This window comes from Ornithodoros turicata, chromosome 8 (genome assembly GCF_037126465.1).
Source record: "Ornithodoros turicata isolate Travis chromosome 8, ASM3712646v1, whole genome shotgun sequence".
Classification (NCBI taxonomy): Eukaryota; Metazoa; Arthropoda; class Arachnida; order Ixodida; family Argasidae; genus Ornithodoros; species Ornithodoros turicata.
Window position 1 is genome coordinate 39,777,268 of NC_088208.1, and position 16,867 is coordinate 39,794,134.

A 16,867-nucleotide genomic window follows, 5' to 3' on the forward strand; every position below is an offset into this window, starting at 1 on the left:
TTGTCCTCCCCTTTCGGCTTCATCCTTACCCTCAGTTCTCGACCAATCAGCCCCGTCTCCTCTATAGTCTTATAGTGTTCGCTATCTCTTCTCAGTTTTCGTACCGTCCATGGCAAATACGTAATGCACTGTGGAGTTCGTGGGTAGAACTGTTACTACTAGGTACTTTACCTCCTCTTGGGGTATATACGTGCCACAGATGAGAGCAAGGCGTTGAAGCGAAATCTGGGGGACAACGGGGCCACATTGGATTGCTTGGCACAGCATGCAATTTCCTTCCTAATTGCGATGTTTTCGTGTACCTGCGCCTGAATATATCGTTGCGTCGAGTGACACTGACAACCCCCCTTATGCCGATTTTGCATAAGAAAGTGGCTGAATTCCCTTATGACACCATTGGTGATATCTTCTCGTGGCGTTATATTATGTGAACAATGTAACTTAAAACTGAGATCGCTCATGGTTTTGCGTTGATCCATCAACATTTCAACGGTCTGGGTGCTGGAGGGTGTTTTTTTTTTCGGATCTTATCGTATTATTCTGAAGCGTCACACCATGAATTATGCATTGACATTGAATAAGGAGGTCAGTCGTGTCGCATTCACCGATAATTGGTTTTCAGGGAATGCATCAACCCAGCTTAATGGAATGGACATTTAAAGTATTCTTTGCTGTTGTCACACGATTAGCATGATCGATCGCAGCTGCGCTAATACTTCCAGGCTCATTCAATTTAGCTTCATTGATCTTTCTCCATTGCGACAGACGCCAATCTAAGCGGCATTAGATTATGCTTTGGACGAACGTCTAACAGTACCATGGATTTCACTTTAAATAACAGGGCTTTGCAAGGGAGTTGCAAATGATTCCTCTCCGAAAGGTACACATTTCGATGTACCTGCTATATTCACGCTAATCTTTCGGTAATCTTAACATAGTCTTACTGTGCCTCTACACACAACCTGTTGGAACGGAGCAGAGCAGTTATTTTCGATTTGGTCCACACGTCAAGCGTCCTGGAACAGCTGGTCGCACCAGCGCGACCTACGTTTCCATTTTTTTCTTTCTATTTCTATTCTGTTCTATTCGATCTGGACCTGGCATGAAACTCCTCTGGGCAAAAGCATACGACTGCACCTGAAGCAGGTAAGGGCAGGTTTTCGATTTCGCTTTGTCAGTACATAGCATTTTGAATCAAAGCTTTAAGCTGTCGTCAGGTATAGTGGCACCACGGAAGGTTGCCATAGAGCTTCCATCCGATCTTTTCAACTAGAGGAGGTAATACTACCGCACACACACGGGGCCCGCATGAACAAAAAAAAAAAGAGAAAAGAAAAAAGAACAAGACTAGAATTAAATTAGGTAGCTTCGATTGATACGAATTGAGGTCCGTCGCTGTATTTGGTGTCGTGCCTGTGGTGTTGGTGTCTTCGTGTCGTGTCGTTATACGTGTTTCCCTCAAGCTCAGGGTTTTACTTGCTATGGATCTCCACAGCAAGCCGCGACTCTTTCAGTTCTCTCATGTATTTGCTCCATGGTCTTTTGAACTCAGGGTACGCGTACAGGGATGTCCCTCACAGTCCCCTTACGAGCTCTGGAATATAGCCTCTGGTCTCAATAATTTTGTTTTTTCAATCAATGGCAAATGTTGTCGACATCTCACCGAAGCCTACTAACTTTAGCGATACGTAGACAAGGCGCGTTGCTGCAGTGGCGGTTGTATCTATATTAAGGCGGCTTCCGAAAATGAGAGGGCACCGCCCCATCACATATCCTTTCCTCTCTCCCACGTTTTCCCTTTGACACTTTGTTTACGATCTCTGTGCTTCTTGTATTACATTTTGTAAGCAGCACCTGCCACACCCCATTGTCATACTTGACTTTTTCTTTTTTTTTCAGGCAAACTTTAATATGGGCCTCAGACACGCAGTGTGCACTTGCATACTCTTCCTGCTAACGCACAGCAAGGCAAGATCATTCGACACCTGGAGCACCAGCGAGGGCTATCAACACGATGTCGACCCGTTGATTATTCATAGGGTTCGCCGACAGGGCAAATTGCTCTGCCTCGGCGGCGCCTTGGTTACGACTGTCGTGAACGAAATCTTGAACGCAAACCGTGAACGCATCCGTGCAAGCGAACCCATCTACCTGGGAGGAGTTCAGAATCTTGGTATCCTCATATTGAAAAACGGCAGAGCAAAGCAGGTACTTGGGACTTTCATTACCTACTCGTAAGGATGCCCTGCAATGCATTCAAATATGTCTTCACTTTTACCTGCAGTACTCATGAACGGTGTCGGATAGCTTTCGGGAACAATAAATTTTTCCAGACGTTTTTGTAAATTCAATTGCAAAATGGCGAGATCCCGTTCAGCAAGAGTATTTTGCACAGTCGTTCCTAATGGGTAGCTTGATGAATCAAACAGAGTCTGGGGCTGTCCTAAACGCGGAAGTCAATATATATTTTCTATAAGTTCTCTTACCCATTGATACTCAGGGCCAATTAAGCTCAGAAACGCGAAATAAACTGCACAAACAAGGAACAATTCTTCCGCTTGCGACAAGTCAACAAGATGGCGACGATGACAAATTAGAGTGCGTGCTTTCCTACAAGAACGCCACGTGACAGATTTTTCAGAATCCCGCTCAAAGACGCGGTAAACACCAGAAACGCAAGGTTCATTTTAAATAATAGTTTAGTGTCTCTGTGGGTGGCCGCGTGGTGGTTTTGTTTGTCGGTTCCCGTCACGCCGTTGCTTCGCCTTTTCGATGATTGCCTCATTTCGCGTGCTGAAGCGGCACTGCGAGTGTTTTTGTACGTCTCTACGCAGGTACACACCGCCTTTTTCAATGGTGAGATAGACGTGAACTGCACGGACAAGTTCTGGATCAAGCTCGTCTTTCCAGTAGGAATGAGGAATCCGGACGTGATATTTGACTGGACCATGCCTGGAGGACTCATCGGTGGAGAAATGAAAGCGAACTTTGAGTTATTCGGTGCCAACGTTGTTCTTCTCGTGCCGAAAGTTCGAAACGCTACCGTTAAACCCGTGATAGACGATGTTGACTTCTGGTCCACACAGGGCTTTAAAGTTAGTGCTTCTTATCTGTGACGTAGTGGTGACTGTTACCGTAGTGACAAATTGTTAAAGGAGCACTGAAGTGACCCTCATTTTTTTCTTTTTTTCGCTGCAGCGTGTTCTGCAACGAATAGAATGAGGTCTTGCAAAAGAATTACGAGTGCAGGTGACGTACAAAGCGAGAACGACCTCTGTTCTGCACACCTTCCGCCCGTGGAAAGAGCGTATCTGAGGACGAGGGAATATCGTGACGTAACGTGGTCCCCGGCACGTGACTCGTGACGTAGGCGCCAGAGCTCACGCAGGAATAAGCGGCACGTGAGTGGTGAAGAAAGAAACAAAGAAAAAAAAAGCACGTGGACTTCCCTACGTCACGCGAGGATCGTGTCGGCCGTCCGCCACTGCTTTCTCCGACTGTTTTTATAAATCTGATTGCGCAGTTATAATACATCGCGGGGCGAAAATACTTCAATAAATTATATTTTTAATTTATATTTAAATGGTGGGTCATGAGCAGCTTGACGAACGAGACAGGGTTTCCAGCCATGTCAAAGGTCAACCTCATTGCTCCTTTAAACTTTGCCACTACCGTGAACTGCTGCCTTATAACAATGATCCCTTTGCAGGTTGCATTTACAGGGTTGGGACCGGCGACTGCTGCGCTTTCTACGGGGTTCGGCGCGGCATACAGAGTTGTTCCGATGCCCATTCTTCAGTTCTTCAAAGTGCTCATGAAAAGACTTATGCAGCAGTTTCTTGACGATAATCCACTTCCATTCTAACGTGAACCGTCTGGACTATTCACATGCTCGATGTCTCCATTCAAAAGTGCCGATGTGTAACGGACACGTTTTCGAACAGTTTCCACTCCGACTAGCTCCACATCTTGCTCTATCACCTAACGAGGCGTGTCAACGAAAGGATACCGTCACACGTATAGAACCAGGGCGACGAAAGCGAGCGCTGATTCTATGGTTGGGCAACTTGAAACACGGCAGTCGTCAAAAAAAGCCAGACAGCGGTAGGAATTCAATTGTTCGTCGATTTTAGCAGGCGCTTTGACGCTTGTGCTGGGTCCGTCGTCAGCTTCAGCCCCAGTACATTTACTTTCCTGTGTTTTTCCTGGATTTTCCTCAGACGCTTTCAGACATATGTCGGCACAGTTCCCTTAGAAGTCAGCCCAGGACGCACATTCCATCAGGGCGTCAGTCCTGACGTTGCCCACTTCTGTGAGGCCGACAGCGCGCCCTTTCACCAGAAACACCACCACCACAGTTACGTACTTTCCAACTTGGCCAGGTTGCCAGAGAAGTTGCAATGCTTGACCACATCGCGTTACAAAAATATTATTGTGCTCGCCCTAATAACGAATTGCTGGTGCTCGCTGTGTTGGCCTCCGCTTCGGCGAGCGCTTGAACGCAGATCTGAAGAGAGACCTTGTTCAAATCGGGTGAACTGGTTCCTACGTTGAATTACGGGTTAGTTGAATTACGGGTAAAGTGGCATAACTTCATAAATAGGTTCCCTACTTGATGAATTGTAGATTTGTAGAATATGTAGACTTCAAGAAGTTGTAGATTTTACTCGACCTATCGTCATACTCCATGAATAGGTTCTCTATTTGATGAACTGTAGATTTGTAGACTTCGCAGTTTCGCAGATTCTTTGAAGAATTCGCAGATTTTACATGTACAGATCTAGCTATCCCCACAGTGTCAAGAGAATATTTTATGCGGTCGTCGACCGGCTTAAGTGCGTTAGGCCTCTCGAGCCCTGCAAGCAATAGGTGTTCCTCTGACCACTGAACCACCAAGTTGGTCTATCTGCCCTAATAGCAGTGCTTCATGTAATTAAAAGCTTCATGTTATATAGACTGACACTTTTACGCGCATCAGCCACAAGATGACTCACGAAGGTCCTTTACTCATATCATTTATTTGTAACACGTTTCCCAGAACGTATTCCGCGCGTTAACAAACCCTCATGGGCAGGTTAGTGAACCTTTATATTAGACGGCGTTCTTCAAGAAAACCTTGAAAGAGGCGGTCTGCGTGAATTCGTCCAGAAGCTGAGCCAATTTGTGTTTCAGCTGCTCTTCAAACAGACGGGTCTCTTCCCTGTACCTTCTGAATTCCACTGGTTGCCTGACGTACTGGTGTAGAGACCTCACATGGTGATCCTCGACTTCGAGGTTTCCTTCTGCAAAGAAGATATGCGTTGGGAGCTTGTTTTATCATTGTGTTGTCTCGCAGGAAAATCTATAGTGTGTAGATCGAGATTTCACAAGGACTTACAGCTGGGGGGTACTATAGCAAGTCATAATTTCACAACTAGTGTGGGGTTGAAGTTCATAAATAGATTGCGCGTTGACAGCACCTCCCAGGTGTCGCCTTCTCAAATACAACTACACGTACCCCACACATGCAGTATAATTGATAGTACTGTAAGTCGCAGAAGCTTATGTAACACTATAACTTAAAAACACGAGACCGGGGGTCTAAAAACGACCACACAAATAAGGTGTCAGTTTCTTTGTCCTCTTGTTTTGTCCTTTGTCCTCTTTGTCCCCCAGTCTCGGGTTTTTAAGCTATGGATCTATACCACCGGCTCGCTTGTTACCTCTCTATCCTCTCGTTACTGATGTAACACAGTTATCACGAACAGGAGACAGAGAAAGTCTTTTTTTTTTTTTTTGTCTCTCGAAAAGTCTCGACGTTTCAGCTACCACGTTCGCAGTATTTGAAACGAGTCAGCGAATGTCATTGACGGGAGAGGTGTATGTTCGACGCCCGCCATTGGCACTGAGCTGTCAAAACTAGCGACCTTTCATAAACAACGTAAGCAACGAGAATTGGTCGAGGCAGACCACAATTAGGGACGACACAGACACGTTTGTGTCACAAGCCCAGAAATGAACTAATTCAAACAATTAACTCAGGGCATCTGCACCTCTTCTGCCTGAGTTGTTTGAATTCGTTCTTTCATGCGTTTTCCTTACATTGACACACGACAAGATATTGCCTCTTTATCTCACATATAATGGTAGAAAAGTGCGCACCGAAACCCTTCTCGCTGTCCACGCTGAGGAGGCCATGTAGCACTTCCACTACCACGTCGAACTCTTGCTCCGGATGAGTGGCTACGGCCTTGTAGGTGAAACTGAGGCCGCCGACAGACAGTTCGCCCTTGTAACGTCCATTACAAGCACGGAAGGGCCTGAGGGCCTCGCTCAGACCCTCTAGCTTTCCTTCGGTAAATTTCACGTTCCATCCGTAGGGTCCAAGCTCAGAGAGTTCGAAATCGGGCAATGAGACAGAGTCCGTGTCAAGTACCTCGAAAGGTTCGGCAACCGGCCCTGCCAAGGCACCTGCAGGGAGAAAAGGTAAGTATACAATTTTATAACTTCTAGAAGTTCGCTGTCTCTAACATGGCACCGATGCGGTTTATAATTGAAGCATCATTAGTTGAAAATTTACTTCGTGATACAGCTTGGGACAAATGTTTACTGAACACGGCACTCGCGTATCTGTTCATCGGAGCGGCCCGTCGCTAATGTCAGGAAGAGTTCGAACAAGAAACTGGTGATTGGCCACTGTATCTGTATCTCAGTATGTGTGTCCGCTAACGTTCTTTGCTAGGGTGGAGAAATGCGACATCCCGGTGGTCCGTTGTCCCAAGCTTTACGAGATGAAGACTTGAGGAACAAGCGCTCATTGGCTTGGATTGTGTCCCTTGGCGCGGCATAGAAGAGAATCAGTGTGCCTCCGTCCCATCAGTGTCGGTCATCCTGCTGTGCTTACTTTGAAATCGTGAACTCCCCTCTCAACCTTTTTCTTTCTTTTCTTTTTTTTTTTTTTGCTATTGTCGTGATGATGCCCACTTGAGTGTGGCCAACAACGGCATGCTACCTCGACACCCCTCCCCTCCCCCATAGAAGAGAATCCCAAAACATCCATATTGAATATCATGTGTTTATAAGTCCCTGTAGGGGACCAGGGCCCGCTTGCACGAAACTTCTGCTACGATCCTAACATTGAGGAACGTCCTTGAACGTAGCCTTGCTAGTGCTTGTGTCACGTGCCACTGACGTAAACTTTTTTGTCAGCGAAATGCACTGCGAGAGCTGCGCCATAGGAAATGCCTCAAGATTAGGATCCTAGCAGAAGTTTCGTGCAAGCGGGCCCAGCTTCCTCGTGAGGGATCTTAATCCCTTTTGTACCTGGCCCTCATTTCCTTTGGAAATAGAGTAGAAATGAAATGAAACTGAAATGAAATGAAACGCCGCCACACCAACACTGGGCAGCTGTTTCGGGCTTCTTAGGCCATCATCATCAGCAGTGCGTTGGTGCACAACGTTTATGATGATCGTTGGTGCGCTACGTTGATGACGCACCACTGAAAGCCCAGTGCAAGCCAGTGAAGTATTTAGGGAAGAAAAGTAGCGGAAGCTTTTTGACTGCACGTCGAACGTTCTACCTGCAGCCAAGGAGCTTCGGCTATTGCATACTCTGCTCGTTTAACAGCAGACAGGAGCAGAAGTTCCAGAACAGCCATCATTCACTTACCAGCGATAAAAGCAGCGATGATGAGAGCAAAACGCATCTTGAATCTCCCTCTTGAATAACTCTCAAAGGCAAATCTGGTGCAAGAAAGAAGAACGTCTGCACTCTCCCATTCGAAAGATGCACACGTGTTCAAATTCCGTAAAATATATATACTTCGCAATTGCAAAACTTGGATCATGAAAACATTGTATTTCACTCAGATCATTTCGTCTCGCCTAATTCTGGCATCCAGGAACACGAATATACAAAAAGGGGTTAGGGAAGGTTAGCCTGCGCTACTGCGGCTTGCTACTCGCATCAAAGAAAGAAGAAAAGGAAAGAAAATGAAAAGAAAAACAAACATGATCTGAAGGAAAAGTCTACAGAAAATAAGCGGTAGAAGTTGACGATGCGTTCCATCAATTTGGGAAAACAAGCCGTAGAATTCGAATTGCTGACTATTATAGATCTTGGAATCATTGAAACTCTCGGCCTACGAAAAGTGGAAAACCTCCCCACTACATCGTTGTTCTTGTCTATGATTGAAAAGAAGGTGTTACCGTTGCTGTCGTCGGTGGAGTTGTGATGTGTTCCGGGTCTGCACAAGTATTTTATAGGGCCCTGCGCTCGCCGCTTGGAACTCTTATCACTCTCATCCTCTTGTGGCCTATACAATGATATCAGAGGTAGACTTGTCTTTGGGTACCCGGACCACTTTGAGAGCATTAACAATAGAGTAGAATAAACAATAGAAAGCAAATGATTGTGAATACAAATGAATACTCATTGGTGGTAGGTATCCGGTGTATTTGCTTTCAAATGGATGACAACTGAACAGAGCCCCAAGCAGCACAATGTACTGAAAGTTGAGTGCAATAGGGGTGTACGGTATGTGTCTTATCAATGTTCTTTAGTTTCACAAGTCTGTTCAAGGCCTTCCACCTACCCGTCCACCCCTATTGCACTCGACTTTCAGTACATTTTGCTGCTTGGGGCAGTGTCGAGAGCTTGCAGAAGAATATTTCGGAACTCACATTGTTTAGAAAGATACCAGTTTTTTTCCTATTCAGTCGAATCGTGTCGAGGGGTATCAGCTATGCACACCACTTAGTGTAGCGATTAAAACTACAGCTTGCGAGACAATGAGAATGTTTGCATCATCCGAAGCGTATACGATGGACGTTGACGTAATCGTATCAAAAATAGCGTATGACTTTCAATAAATAAATTAAGTGAATACATATTCAATCCGCTGCTGCTGATCAAATCGTAACAATTTGAAACATAATGTTTTTCCGTGTTTTTTTTTTTAACTTTTGCAGTCTTCGCGGTCGCAGTACGTTCTCTTAAATTCCCGAAGCATACAACAAGCCTAAAGTGTTTCGGAATATCCACCTCAGTCTATACGCAATGTAAATTATTCTACACATTAAGAAAACAAAAACTAAATGAAACGTAATTATGGCTGTTACTCTCTTTCTGCTCTTTTCTGCTCGTCTTCACGCAAATCACCCCGCCATACTCTTTAGAGACTTCATTTACCCTGCAAAGAGTCAGGCTGCACGTCAAAGAGAGTAAATGGACAGAGAGAAGAAAATAGAGGGGGCGGGGGGGGGGGGTATCTGCTCTTTTTTTTTTTTTGCAGGAGAAGACAGCCAGAGCGGACGGCTTGCTACTCCACTGGCTGTCACTCTCCTCTGGCAACAAGTCGGGACATCCTTGTTTCATGAGATAGACACAGAACTGAAGTTATGTATTCCGTCCAGCATACCGCGACCTATTCAAACACTTTTGTTTCGGTTTCGGTTTTCTTCGCTGCATTCACATTTCGAGCGTCCTGGAACAGCTGGTCGCACCAGTGCGGCCTACCGTTTCCATTTTTCTTTTTTTCTTTCTCTTTCTATTCTGTTCGGTTGCGCCTGAACGTCCTCTTCCCATCGTCGGTCGAAAGTTTCTCCATAAGCTCGACAGGGCTGATTCAGCAAACTGTCCGGTGTATGCAAGTGGGGAAAACGCGGAGCACATTCTCATGCACTGCACATTATATGCAACCCAAAGAGAATGACACTGAAGTCTGCTCTCATCTGCTTGGGACAGTAGGACCTTCATTATACGTAGTCAAGGTGCTGGGGGTATGAGAACCGAAGAAGCTGCGCGTTGTCAGCACTTGGAAACCTTATAGAAACCTTATAGCAAGTAAGCAAGTAGCAATATTGTAAGACATAGCCGCGTGAAAAGCATATGCGTCGTCGAGTTCCTTGTTCCAAGCTGGCAATAGCCTGGCTGACATTTCATTTGTTTTCTTTTCTTCCTTTTTTTTCTTTCGAAGAGTGATATTAAACGGTAGTTGAGCAACTTATTTATTTACTCATGGTAACAAGACTTTCGTGCAACGTCTGTTCTGAACGTCTGTTCACTTCTAGGTGATGCAGATAGGCATGTGCATACGCAGTTCGTGGAGAGGGAAAAGTGATGTTTTTCTTTCTAACTTTTTATCTCTTTCAATTTTTTTCCTCGTTTTTGTGGTGTCCGTTCATTTATGGGTTCATTATGGGAGTAGCACAATTCGTCGGGTGGCCAATTCAATTTATCCCTTGTTTGTTTTCAAACGCAACTTTTTTTCTGTTACACTTTTATTCTCGGGTATCCTCTTCCCTTCGGTCTTGCGAACTTCCGAGATTCCCTTTCCTAGTCTGCAATTTCGAGCATTTTCTGTAGGAATTGCGAGACATTTCTCTGTTAAATAGCAGCAACCGCGTGGCTGTTCTAGAAGAAAACGTTGTACAAAACGCAACACGGGTTCTTTTTCCCTAATTTTTCTGTACAAGAGACAGAGACGCCCAGGTCAACGCAAGGCACAGGGCTCAATAAATCAATAAAAAAATCAATAAGAAAAGAAGAAATAGACAATAACGAAGTGACCAAAATTTACCGCATGGCCCCGGAGAGTAATTTTTACACCCTCATCAAGTTAAGCTACACTCCTGGGCGGCAGTGTAACATTTACGTTACACTGGAAGTAAGCGTTATGCTACAGAACTGCTGAATGCTGATCTCAGTGACGACTTTACGCTGGCGAAATATTTGGGTGTAGCCTCTTTTGCTTAGAGAGCAGCAAAAGTTCGCGAAAATCATTCATGATAATGTGCCATGATCACTCACCCTATATGTCAAGCATACGAAGGGACAATGGACGGCGGGATGCATAAGATTACATTTTCTTTGTCACATCACCATCAAGATACATTTAACTGTAACACGCTCTCAGCGTTTCAAGACGCCTTCTTCCGCGAGGATTGTTAAGCAGCTCTCAATTTCTTGACGACTTGTTTTCCTGTCGGCTAATTTAGTCGAAGCGCTTGAGCCAACGTTTTGTTAAACTTTCGTTATTGTGTCAATATGTCTCGTGATTGGTGCTTTTCCTGTTTTCTTGTTTGAAGCGCATGGGCCTAACTTTTTGTTACTTTGTCAATATGTCCTGCAACTTTTTGCTCGTTTTCTGACGCTTGGGGGAGAGGCCGGGCGGTGACGCTTGAGTTGATTTCTATAGTGACTTGCTTTATTGAAGTAAGCCCCCCTCATGCTTGGGCCACGACTCGCAGTATGTTAAAACAAATTAAATAAATTCCACTTTAACCTACTGAAAACGCTGGAAAACAAAGCTCATTTGATTTATTAGGCCTCTGTTGAGCATACCGTGCCATGCTTGAAAGTGACAAGATGGCGTATTTGCAGGCAAGCTCGTGAAAAAAGTCCATTATGTAAAAGCCTGAGTCTGTGCACAGAGTCGTGTCGTCCCTCTGTGTGCCCCAGACTCAGGCTTTTACATAATGGCATGCTTGAAAGTGACCGTTAAATTTCTGAGGGCGTTGTCTGAGGGGGAAATGGATACCAAAAAACACGGGTAATATACTATAAGAAATGCGGGGGAAAATAAATATTTGCCGCATTTATGATATTGGCTTCCAGTGATGGCCAGTAGTTAAACTACCTGATTGTAGTTAAAAAGCAGTTATCAACTACTTGCAGAAATGTAGTGTGCAACTACTATAGTTAAACTACTATTTCGAGTAGTTAACTACAGTAATTAGGTTACTGCAGGCGCCAACTACTTCCGTTTTTGCCGCAAGCTTTACGACACGATCGTGCTTTCGACTTTTACGTTGAGCTAATTGTTTGATGAGAACGGACGTGCAGCCGTGCATGTGTACTAAATCTTCACTTTTATCGCTGCTTGTGATTCATATTTAGGCGTCCAAGAACACTATAGAATGGGATTGGTGTTGATGGACAACGTTTAGAGTTAGAGTAGCTAGTCAAAATACATTAAAGTAGTTAAAGAAGTAGTTTTAACTACCTCCCCTGAATAGTAGTTGAACTACTAGTTAAACTACTCCATCGCGAAGTAGTTATACTTAAACTACCGTGGAAGTAGTTAGTGGCCATCACTGTTGGTTTCTACAACGTAGTGATTTTCTACCACATTCTACCATTCTACATCCTACCGCTTTCTACACATTTCACGACTAAGCGTGCACTTTGCATGATGAAAACCTTCTCGTTGTCTGGCAATCTATTGATTGATTGATTTTAAAAGAAAAAAGTGGAGATGTTAGTCTCGAGCCACTCGAATCTTTGCGCAATCCGTAGCAATACGTCGAGCTTCCAGTCCGTGTCGTTGCCAAAGTGCCACCGACGTCAAAACAAATATGCCCGATAATTGCGCTTCGAACGAGTATTTCATTGTATTCAGTCTATAGTTTACTTTGCAGCAAATACTGTATTGTTCTTTCTGCTAAACTTGTGGTCGCCCAGTCTGCGACTGATATCATTGTATATAGGTCCCACCCGGATGAGAGTGATAAGAGTTCTGGACAGCGACAACCGGCCCTATAAAATGCGGTGCAAACTCACAAAAAATCACAACTCCTCCGACGACAGCAACGGTAAGTGGTAGAGCCTTTCTTCCATCATCGACACTTTGAGGTCTGGTCGCAGTTCTAGGACTTGTACATGTGCTCTCGTCTTCCTAAACTGCTAGAACTCGCGTCAACTTTTATATCGCCTATTTGCTGCATATTGTTCTTGTACACCCTTCTTTTATATTTCGTAGTCTATGTTAGAATTAAGCCATTTTAGTGATGATGATGATGATTGGAGTTTTAATGGCACACGCACAACTAAGGTCATAGTGAGCCAAAACATAAAAAAAAACACAATGTTTCAATTGTCCAAGTTTTGAGTGCAGACATTCTTCTCTTTTCCACCAGGTTTGCTTTTGAGAGTCACTCCAGAAGGATCACAAGAGCCAATATGCGTTTTGCTCTCATCATCGCTGCTTTGGTCGCTGGTAAGTGAATGATATGGCTGTTCTGGAACTTCTGTTTCTGTCTGCTGCTAAACGAGCAGAGTATGCAATAGCCCAAGCTCCTTGGCTGCACTTAGAACGTTCTACGTGCAGTCAAAAAGCTTCCGCTACTTTTCTTCCCTAAATACTTCAATGGCTTTGCACTCGGCTTTCAGTGGTGAGACTCTCACCCTGACGGGAGCACATCCCGCGTGGCCTCCTGACGCCACCCACTCAAACATTGTCCACCAGCGCACTGCTGATGGTGGCCCTAGAAGCCCGAAACAGCTGCCCAGTATTGGTGTGGCGACGTTTCGGACTTATAAGCACAGAGTATTCAATATGGATGTTTTGTCTTCTCTTCTATGCCGCGCTAAGGGATACAGTCCATATCAATGAGCGCTTATTCCTCAAGTCTTCATCGCGTAAAGCTTGGGTCAACGGACCATCGAGGTGTCGCATTTCTCCACCCAAGAACGTTAGCGGACACACATACTGAGATACAGATAAAATGGCCAATCACCAGTTTCTTATTCGATCTCTTCCTGCTACTAGCAAAGGGCCGCTCCGATGAAGAGATACGCCAGGGCCGTGTTCAGTAAACTTTTGTTACAAGCTGTATCGTCAACTAAATTTTCAATTAATAATGCCATTATAACCGCATCGGTGCCGTGTTAGAGAAAGCGAACTTTTAGAAGTTATAAAATTGCCTTTTCTCCCTTCAGGTGCCTTGGCAGGGCCGGTTGCCGAACCTTTCGAGGTACTCGACAGGGACTCTGTCTCATTGCCCGATTTCGAACTCTCTGGGCTTGGACTCCACGGGAGGAACGTGAAGTTTACCAAAGGAAAGGTAGAGGGTCTGAGCAAGGTCCTCAAGCCTTTCTATGCTTGTAATGGACGTTACAAGGGCGAACTGTCTGTCAGCGGCCTCAGTTTCACCTACAAGGCCGTAGCCACTCACCCGGAGCAAGAGTTCGACGTGGTAGTGGAAGTGCGACATGGCCTCCTAAGCGTGGACAGCGAGAAGGGTTTCGGTGCGCACTTTTCTACCATTATATGTGAGATAAAGAGGCAATATCTTGTCGTGTGCCAACGTACGGAAAACTCGTGAAAGTTCGAATTCAAACAACTCAGTGAAAAGAGGTGCTGATGCCCTGAGTTGTTTGAATTAGTTCATTTCTGGGCTTTTGACGCAAACGTGTCTGTGTCTGTGTCGTCTCTAATTGTGGTCTGCCTCGGCCAATTCTCGTTGTTTACGCTGTTTATGAAAGGTCGCTAGTTTTGACACCAGTGCCAATGGCGGGAGTCGAACACACACCTCTTCCATCAATGACATTCGCCGACTCTTGTCAAATACTGCCAACGTGGTAGCTGAAACGCCGATGAGACTTTTTCTGTCTTCAGTTCGTGGTTACCGTGTTACATCAGCTTCTGCGACTTATAGTACTATCAATTACACTGCATGTGTGGGGTACATGTAGTTGTATTTGAAAAAGCGACATCTGGAAGGTGCTGGCGACGCACGATCTATTTATGAACCTCATCCCCACAGTTGCAGTTGTGAAATTATGAGTTCCTTTAGTACCCACAGCTGCAAGTCCTTGTGAAATCTCTGCACACACATTTTCCTGCGAGACTCCGCAATGATAAAACAAGCTCCAAACACTATATCTTTTTTGCAGAAGGAAATTTCGAAGTCGAGGATCACCACGTGAGGTCTCTCCACCAGTACGTCAGGCAACCAGTGGAATTCAGCAGCGACAGGGCAGATACCCGCCTGTTTGAAGAGCAGCTCAAGCACAAATTGGCTCAGTTTTTGGACGAATTCACGCAGACCGCCGCTTTCAAGGTTTTCTTTAAGAATGCAGTCTAACATGGAGGTTCAATAACCTGCCCATGAGGGTTTGTTAACGCGCGGAATACTTTCTGTACAAATGTTACAAATAAATGATATGAGTAACGGACCTTTGTGAGTCCCCCTGTGGCTGATACGCTTAAAAGTGTCAACCTACATTACATGAAGCCTTTAAGATGGCATTGCTATTAAGGCAGAGAGACCATCAATTAGGTGGTTCATTGGTCAGAGGACCGCTTACTGCTTGCACGGTTCGAGAGGCCTGCACAAAATATGCGACGACTGCATAAAATATTCTCTGGACGCTGTGGGGATATGTAGATCTGTACATGTAAAATATGCGAATCCTTCAAGTCTACAAATCTACAATTGATCAAATAGAGAACCTATTCATGATGTCATGTCCCTTTACACGTAATTCAATTCTAGCCTACATAGCGGAAAACCACTTAACCCGATTTGAGTCAGGTCTCCCATCTCTGCATTCCAGCGTTCGCGGAGGAGAAGGCCAACACTGAGAGCACAAGCTCTTCGTTTTCGGGCCAGTGCAGTATTTGCGATGGTATTATTGCGCTATACTTTCGGAAACTCCTGTGGTGTGTGCAGAAAACTCAGCTCGGACGGTAGATGGCGTCGCGGCAACCGTGGACACAGAGCCGTTTACGAGGATAGTTTCGCCATGCTTTAATCGTTTACCGCCCGGAGATGGGGAGCCGCCGTGACGTCAAAGCCGTCATTGCTCCGCCTTCTTCACCGGGACGAAAAGCGAGCCGACGTGGCACGGGGTGATTTCAAGGCTGTACCTCTGCTCCAAGATGGTGGAATGGGAGATCTCAAGGCGGTAGCTCTGACCACCTATCTGATCCAAAATGATGCCACTGGCCTTGGCGCCGCCCATCGTGTGACGTCAAATAGCGCGCTTTGGGTCAGGCTCCTCCCAATGGCCAAACTCTCCTAAACGGCTCTGCGTGGACGCAGGAGCGTTTATGACAGGCAAGATAGCGTGTTATTCAACGTGACTCCCTTTTTATGCAATAGTATTTCTCTGGTACGAGCACAGATCCTCCTGGCCCCACGTGTCCGGTTGGAAGTGAGTCTTGCGACCACCGCGGGGAAGCATTTCATCGTCATCATCACGTTTCCTTCATTCATTTGATTGTTGTTGCCGTTGAAGTGCGCAACTGGGCTTGTGTGGCGTTCGTCATCTATGTTTCCTTGTCTCATCTATCCTGTTGGGTATGGCGGAGAATGGAATCGGAAGCGTGCGGACATAATTCCGCACACGGATCTACATTCAGACACTCAAACTCGTACGTTCTTACGTTCTTCGTTGAGTGGCACAGTAACGTCGAAAAACTGTTTGATGGTTCGCGGAATACTTCTTCCGTAATTATTTTCTGCGGCGTGCAGAGGCGTGCACGGGTGCCACGACGACGGCGATGCCCTGATGACAACGCTCCCGGTGACAAGAGTACGGTTGCCATGCCGCCGATTGAGTTGATGATGACGTGCGGCTGCTTTCTTAATGGGTTTGGTCTGCCAGCCTTCGCTTTGCATTCTGGGATGCTCCTGCCCACCATGTGACCGCACACGTGACCTCAGGAGCATGCGCATGCCAGCTCCCAAAGCAGACGACTGAGTCGTGACTGCCTTGCAGTTCACATATCTGCACACGGATCGGAAAAATGATATGAAGTGCTTAATCTACGCGTATGTCATTCGTGCGATGCCACACGGAGAGATTTAATGATATTTGCCTAAATGACAGTTTCGATTAATGAGATCGCCACAATTCATTCACAAATGAAGTGCCCTGCGTTCCGTGTTAGGCTGGGTTCCAGTAACCCGGCGCTGTGCCTAGTTTGCTGCACCCCAAGTACGATCCTCCATATCATCGAGGACTGTGAGCGGTACACGTGTGAACGCTGGGTGCTTCGACGCCAACTTGAACTCCTTGACCATAGACCATTCAGCTTGTCCAAAGTACTTGGCCCATGGAGCTCCCCTGCGCGTCAGTGCCGGGCTCTTCGCTCCCTTT

At 45.7% G+C, this 16,867-nt stretch overlaps 2 protein-coding genes across 2 annotated transcripts; one reads left to right on the plus strand and one right to left on the minus strand.

Moving 5' to 3' along the window:
• Positions 1 to 4,999: 4,999 nt before the first annotated feature.
• Positions 5,000 to 8,213, minus strand: LOC135367315 (uncharacterized). Its single transcript, XM_064600523.1, has 4 exons — positions 8,188 to 8,213; positions 7,649 to 7,722; positions 6,142 to 6,450; positions 5,000 to 5,282 (listed from the first exon to the last, which is right to left on the minus strand). The coding sequence occupies exons 2-4, from the start codon at positions 7,683 to 7,685 to the stop codon at positions 5,092 to 5,094; spliced, it is 537 nt and encodes a 178-aa protein (XP_064456593.1). The 5' UTR covers positions 7,686 to 7,722; positions 8,188 to 8,213; the 3' UTR covers positions 5,000 to 5,091.
• A 4,337-nt stretch (positions 8,214 to 12,550) lies between these two features.
• On the plus strand, positions 12,551 to 14,938 carry LOC135366282 (uncharacterized). Its single transcript, XM_064598955.1, has 4 exons — positions 12,551 to 12,573; positions 12,898 to 12,977; positions 13,700 to 14,008; positions 14,657 to 14,938. Exons 2-4 carry the CDS (start codon positions 12,941 to 12,943, stop codon positions 14,845 to 14,847), a joined length of 537 nt encoding a protein of 178 aa, XP_064455025.1. The 5' UTR covers positions 12,551 to 12,573; positions 12,898 to 12,940; the 3' UTR covers positions 14,848 to 14,938.
• The last annotated feature ends 1,929 nt before the right edge of the window (positions 14,939 to 16,867 follow it).

Bases quoted from the DNA above. Each gene is read 5' to 3' on its own strand.
- LOC135367315 (XM_064600523.1), bottom strand. From the start codon at position 7,685: ATGCGTTTTGCTCTCATCATCGCTGCTTTTATCGCTG. The intron at 6,451-7,648 runs GTAAGTGAATGA...TTCTCCCTGCAG, and splicing joins CATCGCTGCTTTTATCGCTG to GTGCCTTGGCAGGGCCGGTT. The intron at 5,283-6,141 runs GTGCGCACTTTT...TCTTCTTTGCAG, and splicing joins GGACAGCGAGAAGGGTTTCG to AAGGAAACCTCGAAGTCGAG.
- LOC135366282 (XM_064598955.1), top strand. From the start codon at position 12,941: ATGCGTTTTGCTCTCATCATCGCTGCTTTGGTCGCTG. The intron at 12,978-13,699 runs GTAAGTGAATGA...TTCTCCCTTCAG, and splicing joins CATCGCTGCTTTGGTCGCTG to GTGCCTTGGCAGGGCCGGTT. The intron at 14,009-14,656 runs GTGCGCACTTTT...TCTTTTTTGCAG, and splicing joins GGACAGCGAGAAGGGTTTCG to AAGGAAATTTCGAAGTCGAG.